Genomic DNA, 19,221 nt, shown 5'->3' with positions numbered 1-19,221 from the left:
CTATTCATCTGTTAACCTTTCAATTGAGGGAGCTAATTTTACTTTGAGAAGAAGTTGCCACTTGATTGCAAGCCATCAATTAACTGTCAATCACGAAATTCACAAATCTTGGCTCTTAGACTCATCAGGGCTTCGATGAGATAGTACAGTCATCCGAGCATATAAATATACATGTATTCAAATACATTGTTGAAAATATTACTGAAAGCCTAATGTGCTCCAGGGGATGTGTAAAGCAGATATGGTTGTCAGAAGGACCTACAGGACCCTGCCCTCATGGAGCTTCTCTTCTGAAGACACTGCAGGTGGTACATAGAACGAGATGCTTGTGAGGAAGTTTAGTATGAAACTCTCATAGAGATTAGAAGCACAGGCATGGAGTTTGGGCTAGGTGTTTCTGAGAAACTGGCCCCTGAACTAAGATCTGAAGGGTAGTGGGGGTTTGAGCACAGAGAAGGCAGGGGCAGAGGTGGGGATGGGGAAAGCGTTCTATATGGAGAGAAGAGCATGCGCCAAGACACAGGGAAAGGACAGGGTGTAGGCGAGAAGCACAGAGGCCACTGTAGCTGAAAGTAGGGGAACTGGAAAGAAGGAGGAGGATGGCAGATGAGACCCGAGGGGCACACAGTGGTCTGGGTCCCTCATAACCTATGTGCCATGCTTAAGCATTTTGGTCTTCATCCTCAGATCAGTGAACACTCTCCTAGAAAGAGTTTTAAGCAGAAGAATATAGTTTGCTTTTTGGAAAGATGACTTTAGCCACAGAGCGAGGTTGGATCAGAAGCAATTAGCTTTTGCAATTGTAGTGTCTACAGAGGAATAATTAATGGAATGGCTAATGGTCTTCCCTGTTGTAACTCTCCTCCAGATCATAACTTAGGCATGACACAATCCTTACAAAAAGGATCTCCGTAAATAAATGTGTATGGGACTTACTGGTAAATCCCTTTTTCCATTTAGGTCTCAGGTTCCTCACTGTTAAGCGACGGGTTTGGACCAGATGATACCCAAGTGTCTTTCTTTTGCAAAATAAACCCTTAAATTCAGCATGGATTCTATACTGATATTGGAATGCAGTTTTCAGCTTGGTCTGTGGGCCTTTAACCCTGTGTTTTGAACCAATACATTGAAAACAAATTATGTGACAAAACAGATCAACAAAGATCGATAGCTTGTTCTGTTGTTAGTTAGATTCTTAACCAGATGGCTAGGGATGTTTGTTTAATCCAGGGAATAGTTGCTCCCAGCACCACGTTCCACATTTTTTTGCAGTTAAATCATGGCAAGGTGCTATGAGGGTTGGGGCATGTGTGTCCTAAAATATGAGATAACAGTAGTAGTGTAAGTGATGCATTGGTTAACAGGACTGCGGTCATGTGCTGAAAGGATTCACTAACTCATCACATCACCTCGGAAAGTCATTATCCTTCTCTGGGACACAGTTTCCTCTCATTTAAAATGGGAGGTTTTACCAGATTAGACTTTTGAAAACTATTGAAAAAACACATTAAAAACATATTTCATGGAGAAAAGATAGAGTGGGCTATCTTTTCTCCTTGGAAGTTAAGAATCCAAGTGTGTTTATGATCTATTTATTTTTCTCCTTTAATCCATCATGCTGCCACATTCCTGTGTAACCTTTCTCTAAGACTCAGTTTCCCCATCCATAACTTAGGGCAACACAGCAGAGGTTTCCAAAAGGGCCAGATAGTAAATATTCTAGGCTTTGTGAGCTTATGGAACCTTCATTGCAGCTACTTAATTCTCCCATTTGTAGCCATGTACAATATATAAATAAATGAGAGTGATCGTGTTTTAATAAAACTTTCTTTACAAAAACAGGCAGAGATAGACCCATGGACCATAGATCGGTGAACTCTGGGTCAGACTAACTGCTCCCTAATGTCTTTGCAGTTTTGACTTTCCCTGACCTTCTCCCCTGAAAAGTTCTTCTCTCCCAAGTTGGAAGTCACGCTTCTCCAAAACTATCCCTCTGGCCTGTGCTTCCTAAGGTCATCTTCACTGCCATCATCTTCTGACATGTCCATATACAAGACTGTCTGTCTCCCCAGCTGCTGAGATGCCTTCTCCGCAGCTTTGTTTTGTTTATCTTAGTAACTATCCTTCTTTAATCCCTCTGAAGGATTGGTTAGCTGGAATCCGCCTTGTCTTCTTCCCCTGGAGCCTTTGATCTGATGCTCATAAGCATTTGCTGACAGCCAGACAGAAAAGGTGGAGCCCAGATCTGAAGCCCGAGGGCCCAGAGAGTAATGAATGAAGACTGCGTTTATTTGTCTTTCTAATTGGCAAGCCCATTTCCAGATCAGCTGCAAGTCACTGCAAGCTGAGAGCGAAAGCAAGAGACAACCTTCTTTCTCCCAGGCCTCGGTGCCCAGGGCCTCGGTGCCCAGGGCCCATGTATTCCACCAAGGCTGGAGCTTGCCCTGACTTCACTAGGCTTGGATGAAGCTGCCCTCTGGACCAAGCTGTGTCCCTCGGCATAGGACCACCTTGCCTTGTCACTCAGACTGTACATGGCACAGCTTTGAGGACACTATTCACATCATCCATGATGTAAATAGAACTCTCTCAGTTCTACAAATCACTTTGCTTCTTCAAGCTTTGAGCCCTTTCTTCTTATGAAATCTTACGTGGAAGACCAGTCTGTAAATGAGATACAAGTGGAACAGCTCTATTTGAAGCTGAGATGCAGATGTAGAGTACTGCCTGCTCAGTCTTCCTTTTTCTCCTCAAGCAGCTGCTGAGATGGCTGTTGGAATCCCTAGAATCCCTCAGATGAATTTTGGAGCCTCTAGACTGGATTACCCCGGGTAGGCTCAGTGGTAAAGAATCTGCCTGCAGTGCAGGGGCCATAGGAGATGTGGGTTTGATTCGTGGGTGAGGAAGATCCCCGGAGGACAGCATGGTAAGCTCCTCCCGTATTCTTGCCTGGAGAATCCCCATGGAGATAGGAGCCCAGTGGGCTACAGTCCATAGGAGTCGGACACGACTGCAGCAAATTGGCACACATGCACGACTGGGTTATGTGTGGTGTTCTAACTGTTCACAGCTATAATCGCTTTCTTTGGTAAAGTGTCAAATATATCCCTAGCACTGTGCTAAGCACTGAATGTCAGTAGGGGCAGGATGGGAGACATGGTCCGTGGTCTCCATGAACCGATTGTATGGTTGCAGAGGCCGACAGAAAATGGGATGAGAAAGTGAACGTAACAAGGTAAGGTCTTGCAAACAGGAATACCTATCAGAGAAGCAGGGTTGGGGCGAGGAAGAAAGACTTCCTGAAGACGGTCACATTGCATCGGAGCACCATTTGGAGAGGCAAAGGGAACAGTAGGTCGGGGCGAGCAAAGACACGGAGGTGTGAAATAAAGAAGGGGATAAAGAAGGACAATGCATACTGGGGCACGCATCACTCATGCCCACGACAGTGTGCTGAGGACCAGACATTTGAATAAGGGGGCAGATGAGCGTGACAAGCAAGGGGAAATGATGCCTTTCCCAGACAGGCCCACCTCCTTGCTCATCTACCAGTCATAGCTGTTTTAGTCATTGTTAACCTCACGTTACAGAATTAATCACTATAGGCTCTTGGATATTCAGAGACTTTCCCAAGGCAGTGGAGCTCCTGTCTAGCAGAACTGAGATTTAAACTGAAGTTGACTCCAAAGCTTGTCTTTCCCCCATTACATGGAACTTCATAGAAAATATAGGACAAATAAGTTTTTAAAACAAAGGTAGAATTTATAAAATTGATAGTAAAGAAAGGAACTTCTTATTGGGAAAAATATACAGGAATATTTATATCTTGCAAGGTCCTTGGAAAAACCCTCTAACCCAACCTACTGCCTGAATTTATTTTTCTGTTTTTTATTTTGTGAATTATGGAAGTATGATAACACATTTACAGGAGACTTGAAAAATACAGAACAAAGTTACATATAATTCTACTGTATATTACAATCATTTTTTAAGTAGGTGCATTAAGGTTTTTACTTGGAGTTTCCATATCAAACTCTCAAAAATTAATAGAATAAATATACAGAAAAGTAGAAAGATAGACTAGACCTGAAAAGCACCATGAACCAATTCAACATAATTAAAGTTTATACAATTTGCTGACTTTAAATACAAAGAAGATGAGGCCCAAAGAAAGCAAAGGGTTATTTAATATCAATGGTAGAACAAGACATCATTCTGGTCTTGGAGCCCTCGTATCGGCGTTCTTTCTAAAGCATCATGAGTCACATCATCTGTTTTCCCTTTTCGGTGGATAACCGCCTCTTAGCATATCTCAATGGGTTCAAGAGTCTGACCTTTTGACCTTTACTTAACTTATCTCTCTTTCTCCAGAGACCACGGAGCTGGGCAGCAAGAAGGAGCTGAAGTCCATGCCCTTCATCACCTACCTCTCAGGCCTGCTGACGGCCCAGATGCTGTCGGATGACCAGCTCATCTCAGGTGTGGAGATCCGCTGTGAGGAGAAAGGCCGCTGTCCGTCTACCTGTCACCTCTGCCGCCGCCCGGGCAAGGAGCAGCTGAGCCCCACCCCGGTGCTGCTGGAGATCAACCGTGTGGTCCCACTGTACACTCTTATCCAGGACAATGGCACCAAAGAGGTGAGCTCCCCGGCATGGCCGCTGAGTTACATCTAGGTACCAGGCCTCCTACTCCCTGCCCTTGCGGGCTCTGTGTCCATCAGGATGGGCATCATCAGCATGGTGAGGGCCAGCATTTATTGATTGCTTACCATGTGGTGAACATGTGTGTAACTTGGTAACACTAGCTGCTGTAACGGACAAATTCTCAAATCCCAATGACTTGGTCTGGTTGAGGTTATTTCTTGCTTGCGCAGAGTCCTAGATAGTTGATTTTGATTGATGGGTGGCCTTACTCTGAGAGGTGGTTCAGGGTCCCAGCCTGTTCCATCTTGTGCTCCGTTAATCTGGTGCTTTGATGGCTGCTGTGGAAGGAGAAAGAACATGGGAAATTGTACATGAGAACTTTAAATGGGCCACACCTGAAAATGCCACATTATCACTTCAGCTCCTATTCTGCTGGCCAGAATTCAGCCATTGGGCACACCTGTCTGCAGATGAAGACAGGGAAATGCATTCTATCAGTCTGCCTAGGGGAAGCAAATACGAGTTTGGTGAAGACCTAGCAGCCCCTCCCTCGGTGCTCTACTTGGTTATCTCATTTAATTTACCCTCCAGATCTATGCCTTCTTTATAAGTATGGGGCTGATTCATATGGAATTTCTGACATTTGACCATTTATTTATCAAGATGGCAATTCTGTGTGGTTTATCTTTTTCTCCTGCCCACTTTACAAGTGAGGAAACATAAGATGAGTGATTTGCTCCATGTTGGTCTGATCTGGAGCCTGGATACTTAATTGTGAAATTTCATCTCCTCTTGTTCCTCTTTATGTCTCTCTGGCTTTTGATTATGGCATGTCAGGGCTCGAGGGGACTGTATGAATGATTTGGTTCACTTTTTTGCAAACTCATATCCATGGAACTTTTTTTTCTTTTCCAAATGCAGTTTTCAACCCCAACCTGGAATAGTATGCCACTGCTTCAGTGAGGAAGGAGGTAGATAAAGCCTCTCTATTTGGTCTCCACTCTTTCCTCTGCAGCAACTTCTGGACAGTCCTGGGTCTCCAGAGAAGACAATCTGGTGGACCAGTGACCAAGTCCCATAGGAGGTTATGGATCATGTTCCCCTCCCAAGGCATCCTACTGGGCTAAGTGCCAGTGCTAGAGATGGTCAGGGAGGGCTTCATAGAGAACAGAGAGGAGATGCGAATAAGTGAGGAGACTATTGGGTGGATAACCTGAGGCAGAAAAGAACATGGTCTGTGCAAAGACCTATAGAAATTCCCCATGACTCAGACCAAGAGATGAAGGGAGGGCGGAGGTGAGGCCAGAGGGATCAGAAAGAACCTGATTATTTAGAGTATTGTAAGCTAGGTCCTGGAGTTTGGACGCTGTCTAGAGGGCAGTGACATGCTGAAGATACATGGCTAGCAGGAGGTTGATAGAATTAGCTTTGTGTAGCAGAAGGAGTCTCCTGGAAACAACATAGACAGCCATCAGTGGGAGAACAGTTAATTAAGGTGTGCACTATGCATACAAGGGAACACTATACTACAACCAAGATCAAAATGAACTGTAATGATACTTAATAGGAGATGGATGAATATAATGTTAAATGAAGACAGGAAATCCCAAAGATATATTTTGCATAGCATGATACCCTTACCTCTATTTTTAGTTGAAGCAAGATAAACACACACATCAAATATACTACCTTTTAAGAATAAATATGCATGCAATAGACAGTTTAAAAAAGGAATCAGGGAAATGATGAATGTAAGATTAGGATGATGATGATCTTGAATCAGGGAGTCATGAGGGAACATTAGTTACATGAAAGTAGCCAAGTTTCCAGCTGATGTTTTAGGTGCTGGATTTGTAGGGGTTTATTGAAGTGTTAGGGCTTCCCTGATGGCTCAGATGGTAAAGAATCTGCCTGCAACGCAGGAGATCTGGGTTCATTCCCTGGGTCAGGAATGTCCCCTGGAGAAGGAAATGGCAACCCACTTCAGTATTCTTGCTTGGAGAATTCCACGGACAGAGGAGCCTGGCAGGCTACGGTCCATGGGGTCGCAAAGAGTCGGACATGACTGAGCGACGTTCACTATTAAAATGTTAAAATTAGCTAAGTAGCTGAGGCTAACCAGATGAATACATAAAGCCTAACCACGCGTGGTACAGCAATGAGCTTAACTCATGAACCATGATCCTTGAATCATCTGACTTTGTGCCTCAGAGGTCCCCAAACCAACAACGAAAAGGTCAAAAAAGCCAAGTTACATACAGATCTCCATGTCTGCGGTTTCAGGGTGAGAATCAACTGTGGAAGTATAAGAGTGGAGCCAGGGAGACCCCCGAGGAGGCTCTTGAAGCTCTCACATAACACAAAAGGTCGTCTGATGTGCGCTGTGTCAGTGACGACATACACCGAGCACCACGTTGCTACCTGTGCGGGACTGAGCTCTCCAGGGGTTGGTGAGAGAGGCTGTAGGGAGGAAAGGGAAAGGACAGATTATGTGCTCAGTTACGTCTAACTCTCTGCTGCCCATGGACTGTAGCCCGCCAGGCTTCTCTGCCCATGGCATTTTCCAGTCTAGAATACTGGAGCAAGTTGCCATTTCCTTCTCCAGGTGATCTTCTCAACCCAGGGATCGAACCGGTGTCTCTTGTGTCTCCTGCACTGGCAGGCGGATTCCTTACCACTAGCACCACTGGGGAGAGCCGCTGAGAGAGGCCCTGACTGTCCCTATCTGCTCCTCCCTGTGGGCCTCGCTCTCCTCATCTGCGAGGTGCCTCGATGCTAGCTAATCACAGGACTGTGATGATGTGTTCTTGGCACGTATGGCAGCAAGATGAGCACTGGTTCCTTTACTCTTTGCTTAGAAATCAGGTTCCTCTATGTCTGGATGCTGTGCTAGCTTTCCTCAGCATCGTCTATATATCCAGTTCTAGAAAACTGGTTTTCCTGAGGCCGATTCACGTGCTCTCAGCTAGAGAAGTCCAGGAGTGGGAAAGCAGCCGCTAGGTGTCACTGTTCTCCTTACGGGACACCTGCTGCCTTTGCAGCACAGTCGTTCTTGGGTTACTTCTATTTCTGAGTGCCTGTTTGCCTTGAAGAGCAGGACAAATGGACACACGTGGACACAAACAGGCGTGGGCTTCCTCTTCATGGAGTTTACAGACTGGGGGAGGAAGATATCACTGAAACACTCACACCAGATAAGTGAGAACAAACTGCTGAGTCCCAAGAGAGGGCCAGGCCTGGGGGTTCACAGTGGGTGACCGAGGGTCACATGGGGTCAGAGGAGGCTTGACTTCCTTAGTGGAGTGATGTTGGGATAATTTCTTGAGGTCAGGTGCATAAAGCAAAAGTGGAGGACTCTTCCTTTGGCAGAGGAAGACCTGAGAGCATTCCAGATTGAAGGTGCAGCTCCTCTAGAGGCCTGAAGAATGTGCAAACGTGGCCCGTCTCCCTGGGGGCCAGATGGGGAGCTCTGTGGGTGCATCCTAGAGTCTTGCGATCCCGGCCTCATGGGACCAGATCGTGATGATTGCACAGTGCCTGGCATTGTAGCATGTCATAGGCTTATCTTTTCTATGATAAAAATGCTACTTTCCTAAACTGACCCCGTCCTTTTTCCATGCTTCCTTGGGTAGTACTCAATCAGTTTGCAAGTACCCAGAGTGCTAGGGACATGGCCTTCAGAGCAGGATCCGCATTTTGTACAAGAGAGATGGTTGGTTAACCCAAAAGGTCAGAATGCAAACGGAGGGATTTCAAGAGTATTCTCTCACTTTATAAATATCACTGGAACTCATAGAGAAAGGATACCATGGGTGGAATTATACATAAGTAAAAGGATTTCCTCCTGTTGACCTTCCAGAACAGAATGGAACCATCCTGTTATGTGAGAACAGGTGAGAACTTCCTTCAGTTATTGGAGGTGCTTAGTCAACTCCTGAGTCCCAGGGCACTGTCAGGAAGTGTCACAGAAGGGGTGTGACTTGCCTGAGGTTCGTGGGGCTGTTCTGGTCTGATTCTGGACCAGGGCCAGGGTGTACTCTGCATAATCTTGGGGACCCTTGGACGCTAGCTCCTTTGGTGGTTGGGGTCTCCTTCGGTCTATCTCCAGGAATGTGCTGGAAAGGAATCCTTCATTACACTTTGTGGTTTTGAACAAGCAAAGCAGGAAAAAAGTCTTAATGATGGAGAGCTTGATTAATAACATTATTCTTCCCCCTCCACCTGTTAAATGACCCTTATACAGCCCAAAGCCACAGAACTTAGCTAAGTACAGCTAATGCTTAAATGTATAAGACTTTGGGTGACTGCTAACTTAGCTTTTGGGTGAAAAAGAGGAAGAGGCTCCAAGTGTAACATGTCATGGGCTTATGTTTTCTATGATAAAAGTGCTATTTGTCTAAACTGAGCTCTTCCTTTTTCCATGCTTCCTTTGGTACCTCCTCTTGTAGGTAGTACTCAATCACTTTGCAAGTGCCCAGAGTACTAGGGACATGGCCAAATGTGGGAGAAAACTTGTGTCATGGGGAAGAGCCAGATCGAGGTGGATTTGAGTCCCGTCTCTCCCACTGATTATCTGGGTAACCTTCATTTCACTCACTTATAAAATAGGCATTACATAACCTACCCCTTTCCATTTTGGGGTTGGGAGGAATCTCTGGAAGCACTAGAGAACTGGAGTACCTGTAGTCTCTAGCAGGCTCCCCCGGATTGCTGCATGTTCTTGGGCATGGATGCCTCTGCTGTCTCTACCAGGCTCCCCTGGATTGTTGCATGTTATTGGGCATGGATGCCTCTGCTGTCTCTATCAGGCTCCCCTGGATTGCTGCGTGTTATTGGGCATGGATGCCTCTGCTGTCTCGGTCTTTGTTCTTCCCTGGTGACTCAGTCAGTAAAGCGTCTGCCTGCAGTGTGGGAGACCCAGGGTTCAGTCCCTGGGTTGGGAAGATGCCCTGGAGGAGGAAGTGGCCACCCACTCCAGTACTCTTGCCTGGAGAAGCCCATGGATGGAGGAGCCTGGTGGGCTACAGTCCATGAGGTCACAGAGATTCGGACAGGACTGAGTGACAGACACTTTCTTCTGGTCTCGGTATCTGTAGGATGAAAAGTATGGGCTAATTTATCCACAGGCCTCTGTGGCAGATCCAGGGTCAGATCTAGATGCTCCCCTGAAAATAAGTGATGTATTTTGAGGTTGGAAGAAGCACCTTGTAACCTGCAACTTATTTTCCACCCAAAGATATTACCACTTGTACTCCTTAAGTTAACATTGGGCAGAGAAAGATTCTTATATCTTGCACTCCATCCCAGTGACCCAGCATTTATGAGTAGAGATGGATATTAAAATCATACACTCTCTATTTTACAAATAGTACAACTGAGACCTAGAGACAGGAATGACCTGCTGTAGGGCACACAGCCAATTTTGAATTCAAAGTAGTCAGCCATGGCTTCTGACTTCGGAGATGTCTTTTGTTTCACACTCAGAGTCCTCATTTGTGAAATGGGTGGTAACTTTCTCTGCAGAGATCATATAGAAAAATTAAGAGAATGTTTGCTGGTGTTTGGAAGGCTATAAAATACTCTGTATCTCTGGATGATTTTTTTTTTTTTTCTAGTGCTTGGGTCCCCTGAATTCCAATAATGTGATTTTTTTTTTTTTTCTTTTTCTTTTCCATGCTGCCCTAGGAAGAGCCATGTGTAATTTTGGTCTTGTTGTGGTTTTCTAACCTTCTAACAGATCCTTTCTCTCTGCCAGAAAGACTTGTTTACTCAATTTACACTTCTTGGCTCAAACTGAGAAGAAAAATTCCAAATGACCGCTCTTTGAAAAGAAATTAACAGCCAAGATCCGCCCGCCCTCCCCACCCCCGCCACCGTTATTACCACAACCATACCCACGGCTGGGACCACTACCGTTAACAAGGCCAGCGTCGCCACTGCTGACAGCACCTCACACTGGGCGTCTGTAGATTCTGTGCTAGGAGAGCTAATGCAAGGGGAAGTAAGACCCAGACTGCGCCTTCAAGGAGCTCGCAGTCTAGGGGATGACGCACAAGAGCCACATCACATAAGTAACTGTAATTGCTTGCATATGCTACATTAATGCATGATTTACTTTCAAACAACACAACAGACATTCCAACAGTGTTAGGAAAGAGGGAGGAAGAATCTCTGGAGCCGGTAAATCTGGAAGAGTTTCTTGCTGCAGGGAAGGTGGATGTGGGCGGTCGGTGGATATAGTTTGAGACTAGTCTGTTGATGATGGAGATAGTCCTATGTACCTGATGTATTTAGATTATACACCAAAAACTCTGCCAAGGGCTTTATGTGTTTTATCTCATTCAGTCATCCAAGAACTTCTGAGGGAAATATTCTCATCATCCCAGTTTAATAGATGAGGAAACTGAGGCTCAGAGAAACTTGAAACTGAGTCTCTGAGATGCTGAAGCTCATCTGGGCCAGTTTCTGATCCATGGGTAGAATCCCGGAGGCCATGTGTTTTTATAAAGACAGTTTGTGAAACATAGCCACGCTCATCCCTCTACATATCATCTATGTCTGCTTCTCAGCCACGACGGCTCTGTTGAGCAGTCACCCCAGGAGGCGGTAGGACACACCAAGCCCAAAATATTCACTCTAGTCCTTTGCAAAAACTTTGACAAACCTTAGCCTAGACTAAGGTACGTTGGAAAAGAAGAGGAAAGAAAGTTATGTCCGATACTATGTGCCAAACGCATAGAAGAGTAAAACCCAGCAAGTATTGAGTGCCAACTATATGCCTGGCATTTTAGAAGTGCTCCGTGTGTATTCATATGTGTTCGTTCTTTCCTTTGGCACATTTGAAGTGTGCACTAGTATGCCTGTTCCACAAATTTAAAAATATCTGAGGACTTAGGTAAATAATTTATCTAACATAACGTAGCTAGTGACTCTGACCCAGGAAGTCTGCGTCCAGACTGTGTCTGTTTAGTCAATCATTCGTACAGTTGGGGAACGATAAAACTGGAGAAGTGATGCGCAGAAGACCGGCCTGTGGAAACTTTGAATTCTGGGCTGAGGGATTTGGGTACCACATGAACTATAGGGAAATCTTCAAGATTTGGGGTCAAGGGAAAGACATAACTGGATGTGAAATTTAGGATAATAACTACATCAATAACAGTTAGAGGTTGAATTGCAGGGACCAGGACTGGTTTTGTGTTCAGGTTTGTTAATGTGGGGTCTGCAGATCACTGATCTTAAATGGTTATCAGATCTCCATCCTCAGAAAATTTGTGCAGAATTATATATTACTGTATTCCCCACCCCACCCCCCACCCCCACCGCCCCGGGAAAAGGGTATATGGCATCAGCAAAGTTCCTAAGTATTTTTGACTCAAATGTTGCAGGACACCATGATAAGAGGACCAGTTAGTTGGGGTGTCCACAGTGGAAGTCTGCATATGGGATGTCTGGGAGGATGGTGATTCAGTTCAAATGATTTTAACAAATATTTATTAAGGGTCTCTTATGGGCCAGGCACTGTTCTGGACTTTTGAGATACATTAAGGAGCAAAATAGGCACATATGACAGCCATTTGGAGACTTAAATTTCTCCTGGAGTGTATGTGGGAGACATAAGCAATCAGAATAGTAAATAATCTAGTATATTAAAAGGCAAAGAGAAGGGAAAATAAAGCAGAATAAGAGGTCAGGAGTGCCTAGTGGAGTGTGGAGACTTGGCTCTCAGAATATCACAAAGTCAATCAGGGTCACTTAAATTGAAGATGGGGGAAGCGTTTTGTTTTTTTTTTTCATGCAGGTTCCTGGCTTCCTCTTCCTGATTCTGTTTCTCTAGAGGAGTGAGGCTGGAGAATTTTCATTTTTACAAGCTTCCCAGGTGATTCTGCTGCATGCCGAACTTGAGAACCACTACTCCAAAACATGGTTCCTACGGCGTTCTCATTCTGAAATTCTTCAGGGAATTCCTTGCTTAGGGATTAAGAAAGTCAAGTACTTCTAATCTGGAGTAAATCTCCTCTGCTATTGTGGGCCACTTCCTCTCCATCGGTGCATTATAAGGAGGTGAACTGGCCAGGAACCAGGCTGTCAGGCAGTTCTTGGCAAGAAGGAAGATCAAAGAGAAGAGGGGGATATAATCCACATATTACTCAACACGCTTATGGTCAATTACAAAAGAGGAACTTAATGCTTGGCTTGCCTCCTTGCAAAACTGGAAAACATAGCTGTTTCATGAGACCAGAAAACTACAAGATTCTGTAAATATGCATGACATATAGACTTAGCAAATGCAAGCATTTTGCGTGTCAGAGTGTATAGAGCTCTTTTTGTTGTTTTTTTTTTTTCCTCCATGGGACATTGAATTCAGTTAGCAAATGTAGGAAAAAAGGAGAACTGAAGAATGCCTTTTCCTGGTGTGTTTAAGTACAACCATTTACTGAGCACTTCAACTGTGCAAGGAGGTCTGCTCAAACACTTTATGTACTCCCTTCACTGAACCCTCTCATCAACCCCACATGTTGAGTAATGTTATTATCTTTCTTTCCCCCTTGGGAAAACTGAGGCATAGAAGTTACATCACTTGTCCCACAATACTATAAATAAGAACTGGTACAGTCAAGGTTTGATCTGAGCACTTCTGCTTTTTCTCATTTTGCTATACTCTCTTAGCTACTTCCCTTGTACATTTTAATGAAGTGTAAAATACGAAGTCTAATGTCTACTAAGGACGCTGTCGTTGCCTAACATTGCCTCCTCCTGCTACTGTGTCTTCATTTCTTTTACTCAATGGCCAAGATATTTGAAAGAATAGATTACCTCTGCTGTCAACACCGATTCAGCCCCGTTCACTCCAGGACCGACTACCCCCACCCCCCCATCCAATGGAAATACAGTGGCTTCTCCTCACTGGTAACTATTGGAGATAGCGTTTTTGCCATAAATGATGCTGCCTTTCTTTTGGTAGGCATCTATTGATTTCCATTCGGCTCTTGCAGTCTGGAAAGCAGTGAGACATCCTTGATGATTCTCTGTCCTTCATCTGTGCTCATCCCCCTCAAACTACAGCTCGTTAACAAATCCTGTAGATTTTTCTTCTTAGGAATTTCTCAAACATGACCACTCTTACCCACGTTGGTCCAAGTCTTGGCTGGATGGTTGTAATAGTCGACTAACAGTGACCCTTGGCTCCTCTAATTTATTTTCTTCCTGGTAGCCTGACTGATAGTTTCCAAGTTAAGACTTGCTTCCATCACTTTTCCAATGAAAACCCTTAACTGGCTTCCGGGTGCTCTCAGGATCCAGACCAGGGTGCTTACTGTGGCCTCCAAGGGGCTGCTCTAACTGGCCCCTCCACCTTCATACACCTCCTTTTTTCCTGTACCCCTCTTCCTTCTGTGCTCAAGTCAGTGGTCCTCCACTTTCTGTGGCTTCCACAGATGCTCTTCCCTCTACTTGGAGTTTGTTTTACCCTCTGCTCCTTTTTTCTTTGCACTGAGTTAATTGTTTCACCCACCATATTGCCGAGGCTTCTAGATGTGATAAGATCCCCTGTGTGTTTCTTTGTTTACTTACTTTCTTGAATCTTTTTTATCTTTCATAACAGCTATCATAGTTTCTCACTGTGCTCTTATGCATGTTGTCTAGTTATCTGACTAACGTCTCCCCCTCTGCCTTTTATTATTTTAAGATGACAGCAGTGCCACTGGAGAAGGGAGAGCAGGTAAACCACATCTCACAAATGTTGCAGTGCCTGTATCGGAGCATTCCCAGCAACAGCTTGCTCAGGGACTCCTGAGCATTCTGTTTCCCTGATTTCTGTAATAGCCATTCTGATATTGAGTCAAAATATTTTCCTATACAGTAGGAGATAAACTCCACAAGACCAGGGTCTAGACAAACTTTTGCTCAGCATTGCACCAATAGCTTCTGCCTCATAGTAGAGTTCAATAAATATATATTTAATGAGAATAAATAAGTGTAAAAAATGAATGACCAACTTGCATCAACATGCTTCAGTGGTGCTTTCACATGTGCTAACTCCCTTAATTCTTGCAATAGTCCTATAAAGGTAGCAGTGTTTATCTTCAGTTTACAGGTAAGAAAACTGAGGCTCACAGAGAGGGGATACCTCCCTCTGAAGCCCCCAGGACTGTCAGAGGTCAAAGCTGGGGCTGGAATCCCTTTTCCAGCTGTCCCACCACCACTCATCCATCACACAGTCCTCGTTTATCTCAGGGTGTCAGTCACAGCAGCCAGGAACGTGCTGGGCTTCCAGAAATGGAGCAAGCGGAGGCCCCATCCCTGCTGGAGCTTATCCCTGTTCACAGGGGGTTCTTCTTGGGTCATTAGGCAACTTCCGTCATGAGGGCACAGAGAGAATTCACCAGCAATTCAACTCTCTCTGTCCATTTCTCTCTAATCTTAGAAGAAGAAAAAAAAAGTCATTCCAAACGTGCCTCCCCATTCATCAGGCAGGTGCAGTTGGAAGCAGCATGACTTTGTGACATTACACAGGTGGGTGATCTGGTCAACAGAGTTCCGTCATTCCTTGTGTTTCTGAGCAGAAGGGTCCCAGGCATAGCGTTAAGTCCTGGGAAGAGAGGAAACCCTCAAGGAATTAGTGTCTTCTTGGACTACGTGTTTCCTTTCCATTTTAGATTCTTCTCCACATTTTCCAATGTGGGGGAAGGGCATTGCCAAATTCCTGGATTTTCTGCTACCAAACTCCAAACCATTTTAGTTTAGAGAATTATAACATACACGAAGGTAAAGTGACTAGTATCGTGAATCTCTGTGTATCTGTCATCTTTAAGGTTCAGTAATAATCGGCTTATTCCAACCCTGCATCACCGGCTCTCTCATCTCAAACACAATATAATTTGATATATAAATGACAAAGTTCATATTTCTAAAATATAAGGACTCAAAAAATATCATTATTGTCGCCTTGCTTTCCAAGCTAACAATTCTTCTACACCATCAAATATATAGTCATTTTCATTTTTACTAGATTTTCTTATATTTTCAGTATCAATTCATTCAAACTGAGATCCAAGTAAGATCCAAACATTACGTTTGGCTGATAATTAAATCTCTTTTAGTCTACCAGCTTCTTCCTACAAATCTTTTTATTCCTTGTGATATTTTATTGAGGAAAATGGGGATTTTGCTCATTGCAGCTTCATGGTATTATTTAGCGTGTTCCTTTACCCACTCCAGTATTCTGGCCTGGAGAATTCCATGGACCGTATAGTCCATGGAGTTGCAAAGAGTAGGACACAACTGAGTGACTTTCACTTTCACTTTCTGTCCCTCCATTTCTTGTAACTTGGTAGTTAGGTGTAGAGGCTCAACCAGGCTTGATTTTTTTTGCAATCCACCACAACCAGTATTGGTAGAATTGTAGACCACAGTGATGTAATAAAATAACTTGATATTTGTCTTTGATGCTGGTCATTTCTGGCACCAAGTCCTGACTCTTCCCTTTCTTTGCGTGACTTTTGGCAAGGGATTCTGAGCCTTAATTACCTCAGCTGTGCTGTCAGGTTAATAATAACGATGAATAATTTCTGAGGTTATTGTATTAAATGAGATGGGCATCTAACATGCTTAGCCTTGCACCTGGTGCATAGTAAGTGCTGAGTATAGACAAGCTCTGACTTGTCTTACTTCCCCTACCTTCCTGTTCTTCCCCTGTTTGTCCCCCTCCATGTTTTATCATTATATTACAGTGCCCATGATGATGAAAGAACAGACACACTCAGAAGTGGAAGAGATTCTGCAGGCATCTAGCCCAGCCCTGGTCTGTGGCTTGATTCTTTTCTCCCATCTCCTGTTGGATACTCCCAGGAAGAACTTGCTCAGGGAGCCCTAAGCAGCCTGATCTCTCACTACTGGGGCATCCTTCTTTATATCCATCAAAATATTTCCTTGTGCATGCCTTGTCTATGGTGTTTCCAGTCCCATCTATCAGCACTGTACCAAGATAGACTTATCTCTTGACTTACCAGACAGAACATATGGAATCAGAGAGATGAAGATTCAAATACCAGCTTTGCTACAAAATTTCTCTATGCCTTTGAACACATTACTTAAATTTTCAAGCTTCTTCTTTTTTCTCATGAAGAAAATGGGATTAATAATGTCTACCATATAGAGTTGTTTCACAGATTAACTGAAATGATCCATGTAAGATGCTTAGCAGCAATGTTTGGCTCATAGAAAGCAGCTCAGTAAAAGTCTGTCCTCTCTCCTGGCTCTAAGCGACAGTGTCTCAGGTGTCTGGTGATATCTTTGGACTCTGTTGGGCTCTTCTGGTAGTCACCCTCGGTTCCTTCGATTGCTTTTCATCACATGAGTCTGCTTCTCATCTCAGACTCAGCCTTAGCCATTCTGAGTGTTTGCCTCTGAAAGAACTCCAGTATGCCTATATCCTTCTTGATGTGTGTGTGATGGAGAAAGAAGTTAGAACACACACAGACTGCTTTGCTTGCCTGCAGAATTAAGGGTAGCATCCAAGTTTCTTGCTTCCAGACTTTTGGCTCTGTCCTGAGTCATAATAGCTTCTATCTTTACTGTCATGCTCATAGTATTCAAAACATAATTTTTGGCTCATTAAAGGAAACGGGGGCTCAGAGGGAAAATCTCTTATCAGTGTCACACAGCCAGTAGTTACGGAACCAGAATTTTAAAGTTGCATCTGTGTGGTCCCATAGCCTGTTGTTTCAATATGTAAGCTATAGAGACGACTGCATCTTTGGCTCCTTTCTCTGTTCTTGGACGTGGGCAAGCCTGTTCTGTCATCAGTGGCCTTTCTTGGGATCTCAAGTCACCTCTTGTCACTATCTTTTCCCTCACCTTTCCTTGATGGTAAAACAAGCTGTTCTGTTTTTACCTTTCAGTCACTTCTCAGCCCTTTGGAAGTTGACTGGTTACACCATCTACTTGAAGTCGGTGTCTTCACTCCAACACCCTCATCTCAACATTGTTCTAGAAACATTGATTCATTCTTAAAAGAACTTGGGCTTGGCTCCTTTAACTTGAGATTGCCCAACCTGAATCCTTTCCAGAAATTATGGCTTCCCTTCAGAAACTCAGAAGGAATGCTAGGAAGTGGAAGCATGGTGGCTGCCTGAGGGCGGGGCTCCCACATTGGTGAGGCTGTCTGTCCGTCCGTCTGTCCCTGGTGCCTCACAGTTACTGTTTCTCAAGCTTGCGGGTCCCATTTTGAGTGGGACTGGAGGACATAGGGATGAAGGGTATGTCCAAGGTAGTTATAAGGTAGTTATATTGTATAGGTATAATCTACACTTATCTATATATATATATTATTTTTTTTTATTTTCAGGAAGGCATTAATGTAACATTCGGAGTAAAGATTTATTAGTGAGATTTTGAAATGTTAGGTGTTTGAGTGAGTTGTTTTCCCATGGTTTGGAGTCCATCAGATCTAGATTTGAATTCCATATTTTATGCTTACCTGTCGGATGTTGCCAATTCCATGGACACTTGTAAAGGGCTTCCCCGGTAGCTCAAACCATAAAGAATCCACCTGCAGTGGAGGAGACCTGGGTTCGACCCCTGAGTTGGGAAGATCTTCTGGAGAAGGAAATGGTTACCCACTCCAATATTCTTGCCTGGAGAATCCCATGAACAGAGGAGCCAGGTGGGCTACAGTTCATGGGTCACAAAGAGTCGGACACAACTGAGCAACTAACACATATGCACGATGGATGTTAGTGAACAGGTGACTTAGCCTCCCTGAACTTCCTTTTCTCTTCAGTCAGATGGGAATGATAAGATTTGCTGCCTAGGCTGGTTCTGGATATTATATTGGGTGACATATGTGAATATGGGCAGTATAAGAATCAGATGACCTAGGCTTACATTCTTCTTTTCCTGCATACTGGAACTTAATAATTGCTGAGAATCTCAGTGAGGAGGGTAATAGTATGTAACTCACAGAATTGTTGTTAGGTTGAATATGATTATATATGCAGAGCACTTAGTGATGCCTAGGGTGAGTAGAAACTTGATTCGTGTTAATTGCATCTTCTCCCCCTTCCTTTGTCTTCTTCCTCTTTATCCCCGTTCTCATTGTTTTTTCCTTCTCCTCTCTCCTTCTTCAACTCTTGCTTCTGATAGAGCATCTAGCACAGAGTAGGTGCATGATAACTGTAATCATCTTACCCCCCAAGCTTCTGCTGATTGAAAAACCAAAAGGGTAGTCAGTTCACAGAGACTAGGACAGGCCTGCTTTCCCAAAGGCAGAGGTCATCTTACTGTCTCTGATAGTTGGTTCTAATAACATGTTTTTTCTCCATTGGAAAAAATACTAAAAAGAATAAAAATAATTCTGAGCACAGATGTGCCTAGAATCACTGTTGCCTGTAAATAATTATGAATAACAATGGTACTACGTTAATAATAAGCAATAATAATTCAGCATAATTATCTTCCATTTGGAGAATATCCAGGTTTAGAGCTTTGTCAGTACTCTATAATTATCAAATATATGTGTATGTGTGGACATATGGGTGGTTCTGGCATTATCTTAGGGACTTTATAAAGGATTTTT

General features: G+C 43.9%; 1 protein-coding gene across 5 annotated transcripts in view; it reads left to right on the top strand.

Annotated features, from left to right (window-relative positions):
- Positions 1-19,221, top strand: part of ASTN2 (astrotactin 2) — a 1,047,731-nt gene that overhangs the window by 840,468 nt on the left and 188,042 nt on the right. For all 5 annotated transcript variants that reach the window (XM_070795372.1, XM_019966821.2, XM_070795370.1 and 2 more), the window contains one exon: positions 4,372-4,637. In XM_070795372.1, the coding sequence (XP_070651473.1) occupies positions 4,372-4,637 (266 nt within the window). The remainder of the gene's footprint in view (positions 1-4,371; positions 4,638-19,221) is intronic.

This window comes from Bos indicus, chromosome 8 (genome assembly GCF_029378745.1).
Source record: "Bos indicus isolate NIAB-ARS_2022 breed Sahiwal x Tharparkar chromosome 8, NIAB-ARS_B.indTharparkar_mat_pri_1.0, whole genome shotgun sequence".
NCBI classification, from domain to species: Eukaryota; Metazoa; Chordata; class Mammalia; order Artiodactyla; family Bovidae; genus Bos; species Bos indicus.
Note: the sequence above shows the minus strand (reverse complement) of the source record. Positions and strands in the feature narration are given on the sequence as shown.